The sequence below is a fragment of the Marmota marmota genome, unplaced genomic scaffold, assembly GCF_001458135.2.
Source record: "Marmota marmota marmota unplaced genomic scaffold, marMar, whole genome shotgun sequence".
Taxonomy (NCBI): domain Eukaryota; kingdom Metazoa; phylum Chordata; class Mammalia; order Rodentia; family Sciuridae; genus Marmota; species Marmota marmota.
In genome coordinates this window covers 63,770,278-63,792,804 of record NW_025999968.1, presented here as the reverse complement: position 1 = coordinate 63,792,804, position 22,527 = coordinate 63,770,278, and the positions used below count along the sequence as shown (strand labels likewise).

At 43.2% G+C, this 22,527-nt stretch overlaps 1 protein-coding gene across 1 annotated transcript in view; it reads left to right on the top strand.

Annotated features, from left to right (window-relative positions):
• LOC107136180 (minichromosome maintenance complex component 3 associated protein) overlaps positions 1-22,527 on the top strand; it is a 44,371-nt gene that overhangs the window by 7,570 nt on the left and 14,274 nt on the right. Inside the window, exons 5-18 of the mRNA XM_048803957.1 lie at positions 562-759; positions 1,361-1,629; positions 3,159-3,321; positions 3,758-3,918; positions 4,688-4,929; positions 5,244-5,449; positions 6,235-6,335; positions 9,558-9,689; positions 10,235-10,348; positions 12,880-13,032; positions 13,685-13,882; positions 15,623-15,691; positions 15,769-15,903; positions 17,783-17,939. Of these exons, the coding sequence (XP_048659914.1) occupies positions 562-759; positions 1,361-1,629; positions 3,159-3,321; positions 3,758-3,918; positions 4,688-4,929; positions 5,244-5,449; positions 6,235-6,335; positions 9,558-9,689; positions 10,235-10,348; positions 12,880-13,032; positions 13,685-13,882; positions 15,623-15,691; positions 15,769-15,903; positions 17,783-17,939 (2,298 nt within the window). The remainder of the gene's footprint in view (positions 1-561; positions 760-1,360; positions 1,630-3,158; positions 3,322-3,757; positions 3,919-4,687; positions 4,930-5,243; positions 5,450-6,234; positions 6,336-9,557; positions 9,690-10,234; positions 10,349-12,879; positions 13,033-13,684; positions 13,883-15,622; positions 15,692-15,768; positions 15,904-17,782; positions 17,940-22,527) is intronic.

Sequence of the window (22,527 nt, the reverse complement as noted above, 5' to 3'; positions counted from 1 at the left end):
AACTGTCCATTTTTTGCAGTCAGTAGATAGACTGTTTTTAATTTTTCAGTTCAAATTATAATATTGTTTGGCATCTTGTGTGCAATGCTTCTATGATATTTTGATTATTTTCTTCAGCTACATCCTATGCATTAAATTACTGCATCAGAGAGTCTGACCCTTCCTGAACTGTGTTAGCACATATTCCTCAGAAATCTGCACCAGTCTAGATTCTTTTGCTCTTCAGGTTTTTAAAATTTTAATTAAAAAATAATTTTTAAGAGGGTGGGGGATATAGCTTACAGGTACATCTGGATTCATTCTCTAGTCCCACACACACACAAAAATCTTGGCCCTGAAACTCTCGAGTTGTGTGGCTTTGTCAACCATTTTGAACCTCAGTTCATCTTTATTTTTTGGATAAGGGGTTGAATCCAGGGGTTCATTTTAAAAGTGTATTCTTAGGCATGGATCTCGTGTGAGTGCATGCATGATTTCCCCCTTGATTAAAGGAAAAACTGTGCCAGTAGGTGGCCCTAGCACCTGCCACACAAATAACCTGTCCCTGTTCTGTGTTCCTAGGTGGACCATGCTGCGGCCGTGAAGGAATATAGCCGGTCTTCAGCTGATCAGGAGGAGCCTCTGCCACATGAGCTACGACCATCTGCAGTGCTCAGCAGGACCATGGACTACTTGGTGACTCAGATCATGGACCAGAAGGAAGGCAGCCTGCGGGACTGGTACGACTTCGTGTGGAACCGCACACGGGGCATACGGAAGGTATCAGCTGCCTCTGGTCAGGAGACTAGGAAATGCATGTATATTCCAAAGGCGTACTGGGAGCACTTTTCATTTTACTACTAGGGATTGAACCCGGGACACTTAACCACTGAGCTACATCTCCAGCCCCCTCCCCCTTTTGTGTGTGTGTGGTTCTGGGGTTGAACCCAGGGTCCTGTGCATGTAAGGCAAACACTCTACTAACTGAGCTATATCCCCAGCCTACTCCAGCTCTTTTTATTTTGTATCTTGAGACAGGGTCTCACTAAGTTGCATAGGGCCTCACTAAGTTTCTGAGGCTGGCTTTGAACTTGTGATTCTCCTACGTCAGCCTCCCAAGTCACTGGATTACAGGCATCTGCCATAGTGCCTGAATTACTCAAATATCTTAATCTAAAACAAAAATATACTTTTATTTAAACTGTTATAAAATCCTCTTAAAATGTGCTTGATGGGCTTGGTTTCAAGTTGAAAAGTAAGCAATTCAGTGGTGATAAGCATGGATTTTCTCATAGTTGATTCTTTGCCAGGGGAGTGTGTGTGGAGCATGTGCAAGTGTAATGCATGTGTGTGTGTAATCCTTCCCCACCCCTGTGGCCAGGACATTACACAGCAGCATCTCTGTGATCCCCTGACGGTGTCCCTGATAGAGAAGTGCACCCGATTTCACATCCACTGTGCTCACTTCATGTGTGAGGAGCCCATGTCCTCCTTTGATGCCAAGATCAACAATGAGAACATGACCAAGTGCCTACAGAGTCTAAAAGAGATGTACCAAGATCTGAGGAACAAAGGCATCTTCTGTGCTAGTGAAGCCGAGTTCCAGGGGTACAACGTTCTGCTCAATCTCAACAAGGGGGACATCCTGAGGTGAGTTTCCAGATTCACAAGATGGCCTATGATATGTGAAAAGGCAAGATTTAGCTTGGAAAAGAGCCTTTAAGATTGCAATAGCTGACAGTGCTGAGCTCTCTCTGCTAGGGAACACTAGGTGATAGCAGGACGCCCTCGTCTGAACTGTCAGCAGCTGAGCTGCGAGCAGAGCAACGGGTGTGCACTGTACCCGCACATCTCACTCACACCCTCATGTTCACTCCAGAGCATGTTTCTCCTCAATGAGAGAAAATGAGGGCCAAAGCTTCCTGATCATACAGGTAGTGAGCCAGGACAGGGAAGCCCACATTCTATCAGAGTTGTTAGCAATTTGCTGTTTCTAGGTAGTTTTGTCAAAGGTCTAAGAAAGAGAAAGGAAAACACTGTGAAACAAAATGGTAAGTATCAATGTTAAAAATGGAAGAATTTTAAGCCAAGTATGTTGGCACATACCTGTAATCTCAGCAGCTCTAGCTGGGGAGGCTGAAACAGGAGGATTGCAAGTTTAAAGCCAGCCTGAGCAACAGGGAGGTGCTAAGCAACTCAGTGAAACCCTGTCTCTATGAAGTACAAAAATAGGGCTAATGATGTGGCTCAATGGTGAGTGCCCCTGAGTTCTATCCCCAGTACCCCACCCCACCCTCCAAAAAGAAGGAATTTTAAACCCTGGTTTGATATGTAAGTAGACCTTTATCTGATAAATATGCCTGAGTCTCTGGGCCAAGTTTGTGAGTTGGTAAACTGAATTCAGTGCTGGCTGTTGTCCTTTAGTTCCAAGGTTCTTTTATTTATGGTGAAAAATTTTTTTAGCTTATTTATGGTGAATTTTTTTTTTTTTTTTTAGCTTAGTATTTTCTCGAAGAACTTTGTTGTAGAACATCTAGATGTGTGATTGGTTATGTTTTAAAATTAAGCCTGGCAGATAAGCTGGCTATGGAAAATGGCTGTGCTGTCTTTTCATATATGACAATCATTTGTTTCTATCTTAAATAGTTCAGTCAAATTGATTTTTTTTTTTAAATAACAAACTTTGTCGTTATACTGCTGGCATTCAGTCAGCATTATTTTTTTGGTACCAGGGATTGAACTCAGGGGCACTCTTGCCCACTGAACCACATCCCCAGGCCTATTTTGTACTTTGTAGACAGATTCTCACTGAGTTGCTTAGCACCTCTCCATTGCTGAGGCTGGCTTTGAACTCATGATTTTCCTGCCTCAGTCTCCCGAGCTGCTGGGATTATAGGCAGGTGCCAATGCACCTGGCCAGTCGGCATTACTTTAAGATAACTTTTTGATGATTACTAAATTATTGCTTGAATCAGTGTATTTTATCCTTTTAAAGAAAACCCTTATTGATCTAGGTCCAGAGTGGTAACTCTGAAATCAGAAAAGTGAATTCAGAGGCACACGTCACCACAGGACACTCTTTCTCAGTATTGTTGAAATCTAGTTATTTATCAGATCTATCTTTCTAGAAATGTTGTTTAATTAAAAACAATACTCTGAACATTTTGTCTCCCTAACAGAGAAGTGCAGCAATTTCACCCAGATGTCAGAAACTCCCCCGAGGTGGACTTCGCTGTCCAGGCTTTTGCTGCACTGAACAGTAATAATTTTGTGAGATTTTTCAAACTGGTCCAGTCAGCCTCCTATCTGAATGCGTGTCTTTTACACTGTTATTTCAATCAGGTGAGTAAAATGACTGCTTGTAGCACAAGAAGGAAGAGATTGTTACTTGGGGTGCTGAAGCATCTCTCTGCTGTGGAGCTCTTCCAAGCGGGTTATAGCTCCCTCTCCTGGAAACTGCTGCAGCCTGTGAGGGATTTGTGATGGTCCCTTGACTTGGGATTGGCACTACTGATCACTGCCAGGAGAAGTGTGCAGTGCAGATGCTCACTGTGGCTCAGATAAGAGGAATCTTGAGCATGGCAGCCAGGTTCAGCCTTGTGAACATTCATGCAGACAGAAACGAAAAAGCAGAGATCCCATATTACTTGCACAAAATCTCTAATTTTGAAATTCTCAGCATTATTAATCCAAAATTTGGGGGTGAGGCTGGTCAAGTGGGGTTGACTGTTGCCTTTGTCTAACTGGCTTCTTTATTTGAGACTGCCTTCCCTTTCAGATCCGCAAGGATGCTCTCCGGGCTCTCAACATTGCATATACTGTGAGCACACAGCGATCTACTGTCTTTCCCCTGGATGGTGTGGTGCGCATGCTGCTTTTCAGAGACTGCGAAGAGGCCACAGACTTCCTCAACTATCATGGCCTCACTGTTTCTGATGGGTAAGGGCTGAAACTGGAACTGTGGGCTTTGCTCCCATTCCCTTTTTCTTTTTACATTCCAATAAAGGGCTGTAAAAGTGTCAGTTGCTTGCCAAGTCCTAGAGAAGGCATGTTCCACTTGCTGCTTTCCTGATATGGAGCTGGGAAGTACTCCCAAAGTCACATGCTGTTTGTGGGCAGACTGGTTTCAGACCAAGTTCTTTGTGACTCTAAAAATCAATGCTTTTCATGAGTTACCAAAGAATCCAAAGATTAAATTTAAGAATCTTCCTATTCTGTTCCTTTAAGATAGCCTTTGCTGACCTGTGAGTGACCACTGTCCACTTCTGATAGTTGAGATGGTTGAGATAGAGGTAGCAATAGGCCAGGCTGATGTGTTTTCCTCTACCTTCCAGTCAGTATTTTGAGACCATGATGAAATTTCCAAACCCTCTCCCAGCAATTGGCATCATTATACTCAGTGGGGTTTCTCCAGCCCCTTCCTCCTATAGCTCTTTTCTCCAGAGCTGTCCTTCAGGAGATGAGCAGCTTCTTTTCTTGAGACAGGACCATATATTGTCCCACGTGTGGTTGTTTACATGCTAGGCCACGTGGTTATGGAGGCTGACAGTAGGGGTTACTGTGGTCTGTGCCTTCCTCTCATCTGCATGTGGCCTAGGGGACACAGGACAAGGTTTGGGTTTGTGGCATTACAGCTAGATTTGGGAAGATGAAGCTGCCATCTTCCCTTGAGTGACACCTTTCTGTGGGCTCTTTGTGGTCTGGGTAGCTGTGTGGAGCTGAACAGGTCGGCATTCCTGGAACCAGAGGGATTATCCAAGGCCAGGAAGTCAGTGTTTATTACCAGGAAGCTGACAGTGTCAGTTGGTGAAGTTGTAAATGGAGGGCCATTGCCCCCAGTTCCTCGTCACACACCCGTGTGCAGCTTCAACTCCCAGAACAAGTACGTCGGGGAGAGCCTGGCCACAGAGCTACCCGTCAACGCTCAGAGACCTAGCTTGGATACATCGGGTGAGTGAAGCTGCCCTGCATTTTCCTCAAAGCCTCTCCATGCCCAGGAGCATCTGTCTTACTCTGGGGCCTGGAGGGCCCTCGGCTTGGTACCCAGGTGTACCTCTCCATACAGTTCTGAAGTCCTTCTCTGGGCACCCTGACACCACAGTGCTGTTTTGCACATGAAGCAATATACCCTCAGGGGTCCCATGGGTGTTTTCAGGGAGGGCAGTCCTTTAGGTCCGTGTGACTGTCCCTGCATGGAGATGACTGCATCTGGTGCTGTTTGTGTGCATCTGCAGTAACATGTTTTCCTGTGTCCTTTCTTCCAGGTGATGGGAGAGGAGAAGAATGTGAGGCAGAGCAGGATGTGCCATCACAGGGTCTCCTTCCGCAGCCTCTTCCAGTCCCCGCACCCTCACCTGTATCTCTGCCTCATGTCCCTCCACCACCCCCATCTGTGGCACCCAGTCTATGCCAGCTCTCCATGCAGCCTGAGGTGCTGCCTCCAAAGCCTGCACCTGTGTACTCTGATGCGGTAGGGAATCTTCTAGGTCAGGGCTCTGAGAAGTCCGTTGTGCACAAATGTCTTTGGCCCCCACTGCCCTGTGTTGGGGTGCTGTGTTGCCTGGTCTCAAAGGAGAGGAGCCAAGTAGAGTGGAGGGTAGTATCTGCCCATGTTCATGACCTCATGTGGCAGAACTGAGCCTAACACCCCCAGGCTAACTTCAGAGCCCCTCTTTTCTTCTCAGTAGTCAGAGCAGTACTTCAGTGCTTACTACCAGAGCGTCAGCCTGTGTGGTCTGATTGAAATCAGCACCTCTTCATTCGAGATGGCCAGTGGATAGGTTGACCAGCACCTGTGGGATCATGGTAGTACTATGTGCCCGGGGACAAGGGGTTTCCAAAGAACTGAGTAGAGCTTGTTTACTGCACAGGTGTGGGACTCGAATGTGTCATCCTGGCCACTCAGAGGCAGGCACTGGGCAATAACCACATGCGGGGTGTCAGGGAGTCCTGAGGGGAGCATGAAGAACCACCACAGAAGTTGATGATGTTCAATGTGGACAAGTGAAGATGAACAGGGCACAGTGGGGGCCGTCTGAAGGGTGGTTATCCAGCAGGCTTCCCTGGCTTTTCCCTCTGGAAGGCACCTAGCCATTCCTCAGAGACCTCTCCTGAAGCAGTGTGGCTGATTCCACGATAGGGGTCAAGTGCTTTGTCAGTGGGTACCTTCAGACAGTGTCTAGTGACAAGGTTTCACTCCAGATTTCTGTCCTGGGTGGGACGCTGTATTTGACCCCTGTGCTGGTCTCTCCATAGGACCTTGTGCAGGTGGTGGATGAGCTTATCCAGGAGACTCTTCAGAGGGACTGTGAGGAAGTGAGCTCGGCTGGCGCAGCTTATGCAGCTGTAGCTCTGGGGTGAGTGACACCCAGCGCACCGCCCTCCCCTTCAGCAGCTGTCTGCTCCCTGGGAGTACACTTGCCACTCCTTCTCAAAAAGTGTTTTCATTCTTCCACAAGATCTGGGTGAGCAGGCTCGATGCTCGTGGTGATAGTTTCAGGGACTTCTGCATCTTCTACTCTATAGACAGGTGCTATTTTTTATGTTCCTGCCCTGCGATTTCATTACTCATGCTCTTTTGGGGTACTGGGGATTGAATTTGGTGCACTCAACCACTGAGCCACATTCCCAACCCTACTTTTTTGTATTTTATTTAGAGACAGGGTCTCACTGAGTTGCTTAGCACCTGGCTAAGTTGCTGAGGCTGGTTTTAAACTCAAAATCCTCTTGCCTCAGCCTCCCAAGTTGCTGGGATTATAGGCTTGCGCAACTGCACCCAGCTACATGTGCTTTTTTAAAAAAATATTTCTTAGTTGTAGATGGACACGATACCTGTACTTATTTATCTTTATGTGGTGCTGAGGATCTAACACAGGGCCTCAAACATGTTAGGTGAGTGTTCTACCACTGAGCCATAACTCCTCCACATGTTTTTGAGCAACAGTTTATATTAAAGTTTATAAGTTATAAACCTATTTTTCTTTAAACATATCTCAAATGTCCAGTCAAAATTAGTTCATTCCTTGTTAAAAATTAGAAACATTTATTTTTCTCAATTTAGTTTCAATAAATGTAATAAAGTTTTTCTGAGCTCTTAATTTTAAAGTGAACTCAACATCTTTTAAAAATCCCAGTGGCATAACAATAAGGAAAGATATTGTTTTGTCTGTATGAAATACAGCTACTTGGGCCGGGTGTGGAACACACCTGTAATCCTACTGATTTGGGAGGCTGAGGTAGAAGGAGTGCAAATTCAAGGCCGTCCGGGGAAACTTAGGTCCTGTCTTAACCAAAATAAAAAGGGCTGGGGAGCTGGGGATATAGCTTAGTTGGTAGAGTGCTTGCTTCTCATGCACAAGGCCCTGGGTTCAATCCCCAGGACCACTGAAAAAAAAAAAAAAAAGAAGAAGAATTACACAAAAGGATTGACACTGTATGTTTCTTAATGGTTTTTTTCTGAGGTAGAATCTTGAACTCCTAGGCTTAAGGATCCTCTTACCTCAGCCTCCCAAGTAACTGTGACTGTGGATACATGATGTCATGCCTGGCTGGTTAAGTTTTTTTTATCCTGGAGTTAAAATATATACTTCCTAATTTTTTTTGTTGTTACTTTAAGATGGAACTCAGGGGTATTCTATCACCGAGCTACATCTCCAGCCCTTTTAAAAAACTTTTTGGAGATAGGGTCTTCTAAGTAGCCCAGGTTGACTGTGAACTTTTGATCTTTCTGCCTCAGCATCCTGAGTAGCTATGATTATAGGTGAAGCATGCCCCATTTAATGAAACTAAAAAACTATTTCCATGGGCTTATATATTTGTGGTACTTGGGATTAAACCCAGGGGGTGTTTTACCAATATGCTACATCCCTATCCCTTTTCTATTTTTTTAATATATATTTTTTTATTTGTAGTTGGACGCAATATCTTTATTTTATTTATTTTTATGTGGTGCTGAGGATCGAACCGAGGGTCTCGCACTTGCTAGACAAGTGCTCTACTGCTGAGCCACAACCCCAGCCCCGTTTTTCTGTTTTTTAATTTTAGATAGGATCTTGCTAAATTGCTGAGGTTGATCTTAAACTTATAATCCTCCTCCTGTCTCAGCCTCCCAAGTTGCTGGGATTATAGGCATGTGCTACCATAGGCATGTGCTATCATACTCAGCAGAGTTTTATAATATTATTTCATAAGTTTAGGTTTTTATCTATTTTATTTCATTTTTGTGTATGGTGTAACATAAGGGTCCAATCTCATGCTTTGACAGTGGATATCTAGTTTTCCTAGCACCATTTGTTAAAAAGACTTCTTTCCCTATTAACTGGTATTGGCAGCCTTGTTGAAAGTCATTTAAACATGATGTGAGGGTTTCTTTCTGGGCTCTATGTTCTGCTTCATTGGTCTTTATGTCTGTCCTTACACCAGTACTACCTTGTTTTGGTTAAAGTAGTTCTGCAATAAGTTTTGATATTAAAAAGTATACATCCGGGCTGGGGTTGTGGCTCAGTGGTAGAGCACTTACCTAGCACATGTGAGGCCCTGGGTTCGATCCTCAGCACCACATAAAAATAAAGGTATTGTGTCCAACTTCAACTAAAAATAAATATTAAAAAAAAAAGTATACATCTTTTAACGTTGTTGTTGTTCTTGTTTTCTCAAGGCCGTTTTGCTATTTGGGATTCCTTGATATACCATTCTAATTTTAGAAAGCATTTTTCTATTTCTGCAAAAAATGCTATTGGGATTTTGATAAGGATTGCACTGAACCTATAGATTATTCTGAGTGGTATTGTCATCTTAACATTTAGGTTAGCCTTAATTTCTTTCAGCAGTGTTTTAATAGTTTTCAGTGTACAATACTTTTGCCTCCTTGGTGAAATTTATTCTTGATCATTATTTTTATTTTCTAGGCTTCTTATAAATGGAATATTTTAAAAATTCCATTTCAAATTATTCATTGTTTATATGTAGAAATACTACTGATTTTTGCTTTTTTTTCAGTGCTGGTATCAAACCCAGGACCTTGTGCAGGCTAGGCAAGCACTCTACTGAACTATGTTCCCTGTCCACTGTATATTGATTTTTATCCTTCAACCTTATTGAGCTTCTTTATTAGGGTTCCTAGGGCTTTTTATATGTAAGATCATGTCATGTGTGAATGGATATAGTTTTATTACTTTTCCAATTTGGATGCTGCTTATTTTTTCTTGTCTAATTGCTCTGGCTATAACTTCAATAATGTGTTGAAGTGGAAAACGTGGGCATCATTGTCTCCATATCTCAGAGGAAGCGCTTTCAGGCGTTCACCACTGTGTATGATGTGAGTTATGGGTGTTTCATAAATGGCTTAAGGGTTTTGCTTCTGTTCCTAGTTTGAATTTTACTAGATATTCTTTCTGCATTAATTGAGGTGATTGTGTGTGCATGTGTTTTAACTCTGTTCTGTTAATGTGGTCGTATTACATTGATTAGTATTCATAGGTTAAACCATCCTTGCATTCCAGGAACAATCCTATTTGATAATAGTCTATAATGACTTTCTTTTTCATGAGTTTGAATTCTATCCACTTTGCTCTTTTTAGTGTTTCTAATGCTGCCATGGAGGATCTGTTAATGGCTACAACCACAGGCCTTTTGAGGCATGTTGCAGTTGAAGAAGTGACTAAGGAAAGGGAGCGAAGGGAGGAAGAAAAGAGGCGGGCTGAAGAGGAAAGGTGAGTATGCCTTGCCCTGCAGTAGGACATGGTTGAAGTGTAGACACAGAGGTGAACTGCCCTGGCCCCAGATTCTGATACTGTTGTCCAGTGTGCTGCCATTAGACCTCTTCAGGTCCACTCAGCACCCTCATATATACTTTGTCCCAGGGATTAGGTGGGGATCCCCCGACTGTACCAGCCTGTGAACAGTGCCCTTCCCCTCAGCAGGACAAAAAGGGAAAGAAGCTGCACTGGAGGTGGCTGCTGACTCAGGCAGGACAACTCACTTCCATCTGCATGATTAAGGAGTAAAATAATTTTTACTTTTTAATTTTTTGTGGTACTGGCAACTGAACCTAGGGGTGCTGTACCTCTGAGCTACATTCCTAGTTTGTTTTCTTAATTTTGAAACAGGTTTCACTCAGGTTCCCAGGCTTGCCTTGGACTTGGGATCCTCGTGCCTCAGGCTTCCAACTAGCTGGGACTGTAGGTCTGTGCCACTGTGCCTAGCACTTACTTTCGTTCTTAAGTATTACTCTGTGCTTTTTTTCTTTTATCCATAGGCTACAACAAGAAAGGGAGCTGGTATTAACTCATTTGAGCCAGACCTTGACTGCAGAGCTGACAGAACTCATGGTGACAGAGTGTGTGCGGGAAACTTGCTCCCAGGAGTTGAAGTGAGTGAGGCTCAGGTGGACTACAGTGTGGGGTATGGAGGGCGGGAGGAGGGTTAGAAGGCACTCTGTGAGGCTGGCACAGTTCAGGATAGCAGGTTTGCACCTACATTTGAAAAGGAGCCTATCTGTTGGATAGTGAAGTGGTAACATGCCAATTCTGTACTTCAGGGAGCAGAGCAGGGAGGGCCTCACTTTCAGATTCCTCTTGTGGACCCTGCACCGGGCGTGGGGTCATGTGTCTTGGCAGATTCACTGGTGTAGTCTTCTCCACACCAGGTTATTTACGATCAGTGTTTTTCAAGTAGGAGACTCTCCCTTGTTTTATATATTAGAAGGCATCCTTGGGCTATTCACTTAAGAACATTAGTAATTTTGTGGCCAAGTTTCCGGTTAAAAAAAAAAAAAAAGGCATTCCAGCTGTGAAAGAATATCTGTCTTTATGCTTAAGCTTCCATGATATAGCCTGAAGGCCATAGACCACATTGCTTTAACACTTCTAGTACAGATGGGGAACTCACCCAGCAGGCAATCTATATTTTTCATTTCATTTCATTTCATTTATTTATTTTGATACTGGGGGTTGAACCCAGGAGTGTTCTACTAATGAACTACATCCCTTTTTTGAGATGAAGAGGAAAGTAGGACATGGTTGAGACAGGTTCTCTCTCTCTCTCTCTTTTTTTTTGTGGTGCTGGGGATTGAACCCAAGGCCTTATGTATATAAGGCAGACACTGTACCAACTGAACTATATCCCCAGCCCGAGATAGAGTCATTTTTTTTTTTTTTAAGTTGTAGTTGGACACAATACCTTTATTTTATTTATTTATATGCAGTGCTGAGGATTGAACCCAGGGCCTCACACATGTTAGGCAAGCACTCTACCACTGAGCCACAACCCCGGCCCCAGCAGGGTCTTTTTTTAATAACTTTATTTATTTTTTTATGTGGTACTGAGGATCGAACCCAGTGCGTCACATGAAGGCAAGTGCTCTACACTGAGCCACAGCCCAGCCTGAGAAGGATCTCTTCAGTTGCTGAGGCTGACCTTAAATTTGTGATCCTACTGCCTCAGCTTCCTAAGGTGCTGGCATTATAGGCATGTGCCACCACACCTGGCAGCAGGCTGTGCATCTTTAATTAGTGTTTCCTTCCATCTGTCATAGTTTGGGGCCTTTTTCTGGTTTCTATAAAGGAAGACACCCCACAAATGATGGTGATATGTGTACTGTGAACCCCAGAACAGTGGTAGGACAGAGGTAAAAGCCCTAGCTTGCTGTGATGCAGAGACAGTGTCCTGCAGTTTGAGGAGGCTTGGTGTCAACTCAGCCCCAGGTTGTCTCCAAGGATGAGCTATTGGCTGTTGAAGCTACTTTGATTTTGTGACTATATGTTTGATACAATCCTCTGTGCTCTTGTTTGATAGAATTTTGTTATAAAAATATAATATACTGTTTTATCCTAGGCCACCACTGCATGGCCACAGGCGACCATCCTTAGTAGTCACCAGTGATTTATCATATATTTGGGACACTTCTAATTGTAATTCTCTGTGTTGAGATTTTTCAGTTGTCTTATGGCTATTTAAAAGTTAAAATTTTCAACTATTTTATTAGGATAAATATTTCCTTTGTTTTTCTTCTCTTTTTATGGAGAAGGGGTCTCACTGTGTTGCCCAGGCTGTTCTTGAGCTCCCAGGCTCAAAAGATTCTCCTGCCTCGGCCTTTCAAGTGCTGGGATTATAGGTGTGTGCCATCATGTCCAGCTGGGCTAAAGGTTTACTTCTTTTTCTTTTTCTTTAATAGTGTGAGTGAACTTGAGTGAACTCAGGATTTCTTCAACACTAAGCTATATCCCTAGCCCCCTACCTTTTTTTAAAATTTTTGAGACAGTTGCTCAAGCTAGCCTTAAATTTGCAATCCTCTTGCCTCAGGTCTCCTGAGCCACTATAATAGTACATAGATGTGGACTACCATGCCCAACTTAAAGGTTCTTTTCTTTTGGTGGGGGTACAGGGGATTGAACTCGGACACTCAACCACTGAGCCACATCCCCAGCCCTATTTTATATTTTACTCAGAGACAGGGTCTCACTGAGTTGCTTAGCACCTCATTGTTGCTGAAGCTGGCTTTGAACTTAAAGGTTCATTTCTTGACTGTTACAGGGGTCCTTTTGGACATATACTGTATCATCTTATACCACTTTTGTTTCTATTTCTAGGTGTCTGTACTTTTTCTTTTTCTTGGGCCGGGGGAGGTACTAGGGATTGAACTCAGGAGCACTTGACCACTGAGCCACATCCCCAGTCCTATTTGTATTTTATTTAGAGACAAAGCGCCACGCCATGGCTGAGGCTGGCATTGTATTCGAAATCCTCCTGTTTCAGCCTCATAAGCTGCTGAGGTATCGGTACTTTTACATGAAGACATAATTACATTTCCTCATGAAGGACACAGACTCGTCACTTTTAAAGTCAGTTCTCCTTGTCTGGGCTGTGGTGCAGTGTCTCCACACTGACTACCCTGTTTCCTAGGAATGCAGTGGAGACAGACCAGAAGGTTCGTGTGGCCCGTTGTTGTGAGGATATCTGTGCCCAATTGGTGGACTTGTTTCTTGCTGAGGAAATTTTCCAGACTGCCAAAGAGACGCTACAGGAACTTCAGTGCTTCTGCAAGTATCTACGGCGGTGAGTCCTGTATTCTACAGATCCACACTCAGGGACTCTTACTAAATTCAACATGTATGAGCCATCAGTGCCTTTAGATAGACCTTTGTCCATTTCTCAGACACAGCAGTTGCTAGTGCAATCTTCTATCAGCAGATCATGCCCTCGACTGTGTTCTAAATCTTTACTCTGCTTGGTGTGCTTTGGGGCCTGGCAGTGCAGCACATTGAGCTTGCCCTGTTACTGTGTAGCATGTCACTACAAGTGAGTTATATACTATCTTGGTTCCCTGTTGATAGACTCCCACATGCCTCTCTTTGTAGCTGTGACAAAGTGTTGCAGAGACCACCTTGTACCAACAGTTCATGTATCTATATATGTGCATGCTGTGGGAAGATACATTCCTATCAGTGGAGTTTGCTGGGTTTAGATTTTGTCCATATTGCTGAATCAACCTTCAGAGACCATTCAGTGTTAACTCTTATATTTAGTAGTTTGATGCTATTTTTTGCTCTCATGCCTATATTTTAATTCTCATTCATTTCTCAGTTTAAGGACTATTTCTGGAAAAGACCCTAAACCATGTTTCTTCACGTCATAGTGCTGAACTATGACATCTGCATTTGTCCCATGGTGTTAGTCTCGAATGATGATATGTTTGTGTGTCCTTCAGGTGGAGGGAAGCTGTTACAGCCCGGAAGAAACTAAGGCGTCAGATGCGGGCCTTTCCTGCAGCACCCTGCTGTGTGGATATGAATAACCGGTTGCAGGCACTGGCACCCAGTGCAGAGTGCCCTATTGCTGAGGAGAACCTGGCTAAGGGCCTTTTGGACCTGGGCCATGCAGGGAAAGTGGGCATCTCCTGCACCAGGTCAGTGCCCAGCCATGCCTTAGCTCCTGTCCTGCAATGCTTCGCCAGGAACTGGTCTAAACTATGCATTTGCTAGTTAAGAAAAGTGGTATCAGGAAGTGAGGACAGGCGGGAGACTGCATTCTGAATGTGTCATTTCTATAGCTAGGGACATGTGACTTCCTTTACTACTGGGAAGCAGGGCTCTGATTTCATACTACTTTTTACTTGAAAGATTAAGTTTGGTGATTGACTCAAAATCACCTGTTTTTCTTTCTTCCCACTTTTAAAGTACATACATATCATTCTTATTGGTGGAGCCAGAGGCTCACTGCTGTATCTGATTAACACTCCACCCTCTGTTTCCTGCAACAGTGCCTTAGCACTCCCCACTCCTAGTTGCCCTGAGCATATCTAGTTCCTGGGGTCTAAACTGTCCAATCTTGGCCTGGTGGGGTTTGGTCTTTGTTATCAGGCCCAGTGTCAGTGTCACCTCTTGAGACTGCCTGTCTGGGCCACCCTGCTTCTCTGTGGGCAGGCCCTGGGTAGGTATGATAGAGGGGCCATAGCAGGCAATACTGCATTGAGGTCCATGTCTTATCTTAAACCAGATTCTGTAGTCATCTCTGAATCTGTAAATAGGTGGCGAGAGGGGCTTGGATGGTCTGGTTATTGTAAGGCATGCTGTGAGGTTGGGGCACTTTCTCTGCCCATAGCTACCTTGGAGTCACAGCTTCTTAAGTTTTCTCTTAAGTCCCCCTCCTCCTCACCAGCTGCCCTTCTCAGCCTTGGCCTCCTTTTCTGACACCCTTCGCCAGCTCCCTCAACTCAGCCCTTGCCCTCTATTCTTCCCCTCTCTCTGTTGACCTGTCCCCATCCTTCATACTGACATCTCCCTTGGTGCAGCTCCAGGCAGTACCTCTTCTCTGCATTCTAGACTCTTGTCTAGCTCCCAGCATGACTTCCAAATCTTAATTTTCCTCAACTTGCCTCTGTCCTGCTCCCAAGTGGCCATCCTGTGGTCACAGACATGGGCTTGCATTCTTCTCTCAGACCTACCCTCCTTGAGCTCCACCCTTAGAGCATACTTAGGGCCTAACCAGGTCTATCTCTGCCAGTGCTTCTCTCTGGATTATGGCTATAGCCAGAGTCCTCCACCCACCGAGATAGGGTCCCTTGTCATCTCATTCAGGTTGCCTCACCTCTTATTCATGATCCTGTGCTGTACAATAGACTGAACCCCTTCTCCTAGACACCGCTCCCCCCCGCCAAACACTTCAGGCTCTGTGGTGGCATGGAGAGGCCATTCCCTCTTCTTCAATCTGTCAGAAACAGTCTTGCTGGCTACTCTCTTTCCTTCAGGTCTTTGCTCATATTTCCTTCTGACCATCAGAGTGAGATGACAGCATGTAACATGGCTCCTGCCTGCTCTGCTACAGTTGCCCATGACACTGACATGTCCTGCAAGCTGTGCCAGCCAGTACAGAGGTTGTTCTCGCCCATGAGTGTGTGTTCTAAAAGAGGACTTTTGTCTTATTGCTAAGTCTCCCATAGCCAGCTCACAGCAGATACTGAATGGATATCTGTGGAATGAAGGGTCATCTGACTAACCTAGTTCTTTATCAGAAAACATTTTCCCAGTCTTCTTAATACTTGACACAAGAAGGCACTAGCCAATTGCTTTTCATTCAGAAACACCAGTAAATATTCTAAAGTCCCTTCTGTGGCATGAGCATGCTGTTATTCTCTCTTCCTTTGTAGGTTGAGGCGGCTCAGAAACATGACAGCTCACCAGATGAAGGTTCAGCACTTCCACCAGCAGCTGCTGAGGTCTGTTGGCCCTATTGTATGTGCTTCTCCTCTGAGGCAGGTACATGGGATTAACCACTGTGGTCTGTCCCTTCCAGCAATGCTGCATGGGCACCTCTGGACCTTCCATCCCTTGTGGCTGAGCACTTCCCTGAGAGGCGGGAGCGCGTGTTCTGGAAGTTGGTACTGGTGCTGCCTGATGGAGAAGAGCAGTCCCCGGGGAGTCCTGGCAGGTCTGACAGTGTGGTGAACACTGATAGTGTGATTTCTTGAGAGCACTGGCCAGGCAGGGCTGTGGGCCTCATATGGTCTGAACCCTGGAACAGAGATATATATATATTTTAAAAATATATTATGCTTACATATTTTTAAATACCTTTATTTTATTTATTTTAATGTGGTGTTGAGGATCGAACCCAGGGCCTCACACGTGCCAGGCGAGTGCTCTACCACTGAGCCACAGCCCCAATCCAGACTTATATTTTAATGCTTAAACTTGCAGTATGTTTTGTTCATGATTTGAAGTTGATACTTTAGATTGATTATCTTAATTTTTATTCCACTTTGTAGTAGTAGTCTTGGTCCCAAAGCATTTAAGAGTTGATTGTCAATTAAAGCTATGCTTGGGTGTATTGACTAGAGCCCACTCATTTTAGACTCTTGGAAGAAAGTTTATGGTTTGTCTGCTATAGTTCCATTTTTTTCCCCTTAGGAAAAAAAAGACTTTTGGCATTTCAAAAAAGAGATCTAAAAAATGACATTATTTCCTATAACCAAATGGCTTCCAGAAATCCCACTTTTATACTTAGTACAGAACATGTTACTTTGTTGTTGTTGTTGTTGTTGTTGTTGTTAATAGCTTACTGAAATGTAATTAATTCATGTAGCATAAACTTTGCCCATTTTAAGTGTTGGTGTGTTTTAAGAGTTCAGTGAGTTTTTAGTTATATTTACAACTATCTACATCATTTTGTTCTGGAACATTTTTTTACCTAAGTAAAAGTCATATTTTCATTATCAGTCTCCATTCTCTCCTACCCCCAACTCCTGGCAACTACTGTTTTTTCTTCTTTTCCTATGGATTTGCCTAATCTGGACATCTTATATAAATAGAATCATATGATATGTAGTTTTTTGTGACATGTTTCCCTAAGCCTGTTTTCTAGGCTCATCCGTGTTGAGGCGTGTATAAATTTACCATATTTTGTTAGTTGATATTTGGATTGTCCATTCTTTGGCTATTATGAATAAGGCTACTTTGGACATCCACCTATTTATTGTGTGGACATGTTATACCTAGGAGAGGAATCACTATGGTAATGATGACTCTGTTTAAGTCTTTGAGGGACTGCCATAATGTATCCCATGGTAGCTGCCCTATTTCACACTCCCACCACAATATGGGAGGCTCTGAGTCCTCTGAACATATCATTTTTAAGCAGTTTATCATTGGGATAAGGAAGGAGGAAATCATGATGTTCGTCTCATAGGACAACTAAACAATGAAGAGTTGTGGCATTTTAAAAATACTTATTCATTTCTTAAAACACCTATTTCTAATTTACTAAGTTCATTAGGAAATGTACACCACTTAGGAAATCTTTAAGGTTTCAGGCATGAGAAATGTGTTTCTGTAAAATGTGTATTTCAAACTCCAGGGATGTTTTCTGTTCACAATCTTTCCTTAGTACTGAATCTTCGGTCACATCAGAATGAGATAGTTCCATGAGTTTCTTCTTTTCTTGCCCAAATACAACCCTGTAGGACCCAGCTCTGTTTTATTTATTTTATTTTTTCCAAAGATATATATTTTTTAAAGATGGACCCAATATCTTTATTTATTTTTTATGTGGTGCTGAGGATTGAACCCAGTATCTCACAAGTATGAGGCAAGCGCTCTACCGCTGAGCTATATATAATGCCAGCCTCCCCAGCTCTGTTTTAAATGACACCCTGTTTGGTCCATGTCAACCTCACAATAAGAGTTGGTGTCTGTGGCCCTAGGGTCTGTGTGGTATGTCTTCTTTTCTTGAAAATATTTATAGTTCAAAGTTAGAATCAGATTCTTCTTTAAGTGTTGTTTTTTTGGTTTTTTTTGTTTTTCATCTACAGAATTCTAGCAAATTGGCTAAAAGCCAAGTTCATGGGAGATGATGGTTCAGTTGGTGACATGTGTTCTAATAATGCTGGTGATATCCAGACACTCACAATATTTAATGCACTCAGCAGCAAAGGGGATCAGACAGTTTCTGTCAATGTGTGTATAAAGGTGAGCAATATTCACTTTGTGAATCTATCTCCATGGTTTTTTAATTTTCACTCACTCTCAGGCATCACTAGAATTATATAAGTGCTGCTTATTCTTTTTTTAAAATATTTTTAGTAGTATTTTTTTAAAGTATTTTTAGTTATATAAGTGCTACTTATTCTTTTTAAAAAATATTTTATAGTTGGACACAATACCTTTGTTTATTTAGTTTTTTAAATATTTTTTTTAGTTGTAATTGGACCCAGTACCTTTATTTTATCTATTTTTTTTTTTTTTTTTTATGTTGTGCTGAGGATCGAACCCAGGGTCTCACATGTGTGAAGCGAGCACTCTACTGCTAAGCCACAACCCTAGCCTCTTAGTTTTTTTTATGTGGTTCTGGGGATTGAACCCAGTGCATCATGCATGCTAGGCAAGCACTCTACCACTGAGCCACAACCCTAGCCCGCTATTTATTCTTTAAAGTGTTTTTGAAAGACTGTGAGGCTGAGAAGCAAGTGTTGGTTCTGTCTTTTCTTGTGTCTTTTATTTTGTTTTTGGTGGTACTAGGGATGGACTAGGGGCACTCTACACTGATCTACATCCCTAGCTCTTTTTATTTTGAGACAGGGTCTCACTAAATTATCCAGGCTAGCCTCAAACTTGTCATCTCCCTGCCTCTGCCTCCTGAGTAGCTGAGGTTGCAGGCATGCACCACCATGCTTGGCCTTCCTCATGTCTTGATGATAACCCGTAACCATATTTGGTGAGAGCCTCCAGGCTGGAATCTAGTATATGAATACATTAAGTAGCTTTCTGTTACTATATCAAATACCTGAGATAATCAGCTTATTAAAATAAAAGGTTTATTTATTTTGGTTTACAGTTTAGAGATTTGAGTTCATGATCAGTTGGCCCTACTGCTTTAGATAGGGAGAGAGGAAGGGGCTGGGTTCTGTCCCCTTCAAAGGAATGCATTCAGTGACCTGAAGACCTTCCACTAGGCCATCACCTCTTACAGGTTCACTACCTCCCTATAGCACCAAGCTGGGGTTCAAGCCTTTAACACGTGGGCCTTGGGGGACACTGCAGATTAAAACTACAGCAAGCAGTGAGCTTAGTGTCACAGACCTCTTTGAGAATACTGAAGTTGGCCTAGGTTTTCTATTACAAAGTTGCATTTTTGTTCTTTGTAGGCATTTTATGTACTGAACTGATTGGTTCTCTGGAAAGTTTGGTTTAATGAGAACTTCATTAGATTTAAACCTACATAAATTAGTTTTAGGTTTCAGCATACATATTTGAAAATGAAACCAGATGTGTCCTTTGAAAGTGTAGACTTCAATGTTGAACAGACTTGGTGTCAGTGGCCACTACTCTGGCCAGCTCTGAGTCTAGGCATGGCACTTGACCTCACTTGTTCTATAATGTGACAGTCTTAGTCGCAGTACCAGAGTCTCCTGAGGACTAGCTGGTCTGAGTGTCTGGAGGAATGCTCACAATGAGTCCAGTCTGTTTTCTCTCTCTCCTTCAGGACTGGCTCAGAATAACAAATATTATTATCTTATGGTTTCTATGGGTCAAGTATCCAAATACAGTTTAGCTGGGTCCTATGACTCAGGATCTCTCACAAGATGGAAATCAAGATGTTGGCTTGTTTTATGGTCTCATCAGAAAGCTTGTCTAAAAGCTGCATTTCCTTGGAGGCTGTGGACAGAGACTTTCTCCACTGCATGCCATGGCTTCTCCATGAGGGAACTCAGAACATGGCAGTGAGTGAGGAAAACAGGGTGGCCAAAATGGAAGTCCAAGTCTCTTCATGACCTAGTTATAGACGTGATACCCATTGTGTTAGATTCTCTCTGTTGGAAGGGAGTCATTGGGCCCACCCTATATTCAGGGCAGAGGACTCTGCAAGGTATAGGTACTAGGAGGTGGGATGTGGGGGCCAACTTGGTGTTACACACCAACCTAGGTGAGGAGAGACCTTTTATATCAGGGTCCCATCATCTTCCCAGAATAGCTATACCATCCCTTTTATTATTACTTCAGCAAGTGGGGTCCCATTTTGATGTCTCTGAACCAGAAGTGTTCTTCTATGACATCTTTTTTTTTCTTTAATAGATGCCTTCTTTCCTCACTTACATAGAGTCTCTGTATCTTTTTAATTGTTATTGTGTAGACTATATATATCTCAGTAGAGTTTTCCACATGTTCTGTCACTTGACCTGATATATCCATGTCTCTTCTTTCCTTGGAGCCCTCCCTCTGAGAAAGTGCCATCCTCTTGTTCTACCCTGGGCTGATAGCTTCTACCAGGGTATGGCTGTTACTGGGACCTCTATACAAATAGCATGCATCTTTGAGCCATCCTTGTGAGCATCTGTCTCTGTTCTTCCACCTGCTAGTTTTGTGACCTTGAGAAAGCTCCTTAGCATCTCTGTGCCACTTTTGTAGGGATACTCTGATTGATACATCTGTTTCATTCTCTGATATTATCTGTTTTAGTCATAGAAGTTAAAATAAGCCATGTAACGCAGTGCACCTAATATGTGGCATGATGCTCATCAGGCCCTTGAGGTGAAATGAGTTTGTACGTGCAGAGTTCTGAAAACATTTCCTGGCTGATACCAGGACCTTGCTTATTTCATCATGAGCAGCAGCAGCAGTGGTTTCTCTTGGTTTAGTCGTCGTTTGATGGTGTGTTTTCCAGCTGCTTCAAAGGAAGGATGCATAGAAGGGGGATTTTCCAGGTCCTTTCCTTTCTGAAAACATATATTTGTTTTATCCTTACATTTGTTTCTTAGTTTATCAAGGTTTTTAAAATTATAGAAAATTATTTTTCTATCAATTTTGCTCTATTGTCACCTAGCATTTATGATTGCTATTGAGATGTCAGAGAACTCTCTTTTCCTTTACTCTTTCCTCTTCTCTTGTACTAGGGATTGAATCCAGGGGTGCTTTGTCACTGAGCTACATACCCAGATCCTTTCTTTTCTTTTTTTTTTTTTAAGTATTTATTTTTTAGTTTTAGGTGAACACAATATCTTTATTTTCACATTTATGTGGTGCTGAGGATCGAACCCAGTGCCTATTGCATGGTAGGCAAGCACTCTACCACTGAGCCACAATCCCAGCCCCAGAGCCTTTCTTTTTAAAAATCATTATTTTGAGACAAGAGTGTCACTAAGTTGCCAAGGCTAGTCTCAAACTAGTGATTCCCCTGCCTTAGCCTCCCAAGTTGCCTGGATTACAGGCATGCACCAGCACACCCAGGGCTGGAGACTCATTTCATTTTTGTGACAGTTTTTGTGTCCCTATGTCACCTACTTTCCTTCTCTATTTTCATTTCACTCTGAAGCCCCTATTTGATAGATGCTGGACCTCATCAATTGATCATATGTTCCTCTTATCCTTTTTCTTATTTTTGGTATGATGTGTTCTGGAAGATTTCCTTATAGCATCTCATTTCTATTTGGGGATGCATTGATTACATCTTTGAGGAAGACAGGGATTTTTAGATCTACATTTGCATATGTTCTGTGTACCATCTGTTTCCCCTGGGTCTCTTTTGTGCTGGAAACTCCTCTAATACCTTAGCTGAGACTGTCCAGCTATACCTGAGTGAGACCATAAAGGTTGGCAAGAAGTTTAGCAAGCCAACCTTTTTTAGGGGGACCCCCAACTGTCTGGAGCTGAATACCTGTTCTGTGGGCTATTTAGTTTCTTTAGAAAGGACTTATCCCACTCTTCCTGGGTAGTTTCTGGTGATCTCAGGGTGGGGTTAGGGGTGGCCAGTGCCCCCAGCAGCCTTTTATGAAGCTAGCTCCCTCTGCTTCTCTGACCCATCTCGTTATTGCTCTCTAGAAAAGCATCAGAATCCCTTGTTTGCTGCTGGCTTGCCTTTCCCATTTTTTGCATCATGAACTTAACTGTATTATACCTGTTTAAGGTTCATTAAGATTATAGAAATGTGAGCTGTGCACAGTGGTTGCCGCAGTCTGGCTGGGCACAAATGCCGCAGTCTGGCTGGGCACACAATCACGAGCCACCACACAGCTTGTAGATTCAAACAGCAACTCTTTATTCCCGAACTCACACCAGCCGTCTACAATCACGTTCTGGGGAAATCCACGTTCTCTGCCCAAATCCACGTTCTCTCCCAAATTCACCTTCACTGGGCTTCTGTCTCCCAAGATATACTGTCTGAATCCCGTGAGAACTCAAGGGGAACTCAGGCAGCAGGATACGCCCTATTCCCAGCAGGAATAATCTTAAACCTTAAACCTGGAACCTAAACTGGGAACGCCCTAAACACGATTATGTTAAACCGGGAACACCCTAATCCGCCCTGGTCCTTGAGCAAGGTCAACTACATTCAATGTCACTGCAAAATGTCAGCAACATGGGGTACGCTGGCAAGGAAATTGTCATACCTACTTGGCTAATGGCTCCCAGCATCTCCCCCCTTCTGATTAATTAAACAAGCAATGTGGCTTAAGGACCGTGCCTGGTAGGTTGTCCAATTCAACATATGGTTCTTACCCGTCATCGGAAAACTGACCTTTAGGCGTCAGCCTCCTGTCTTAGGTTGATACCACTGCAATTG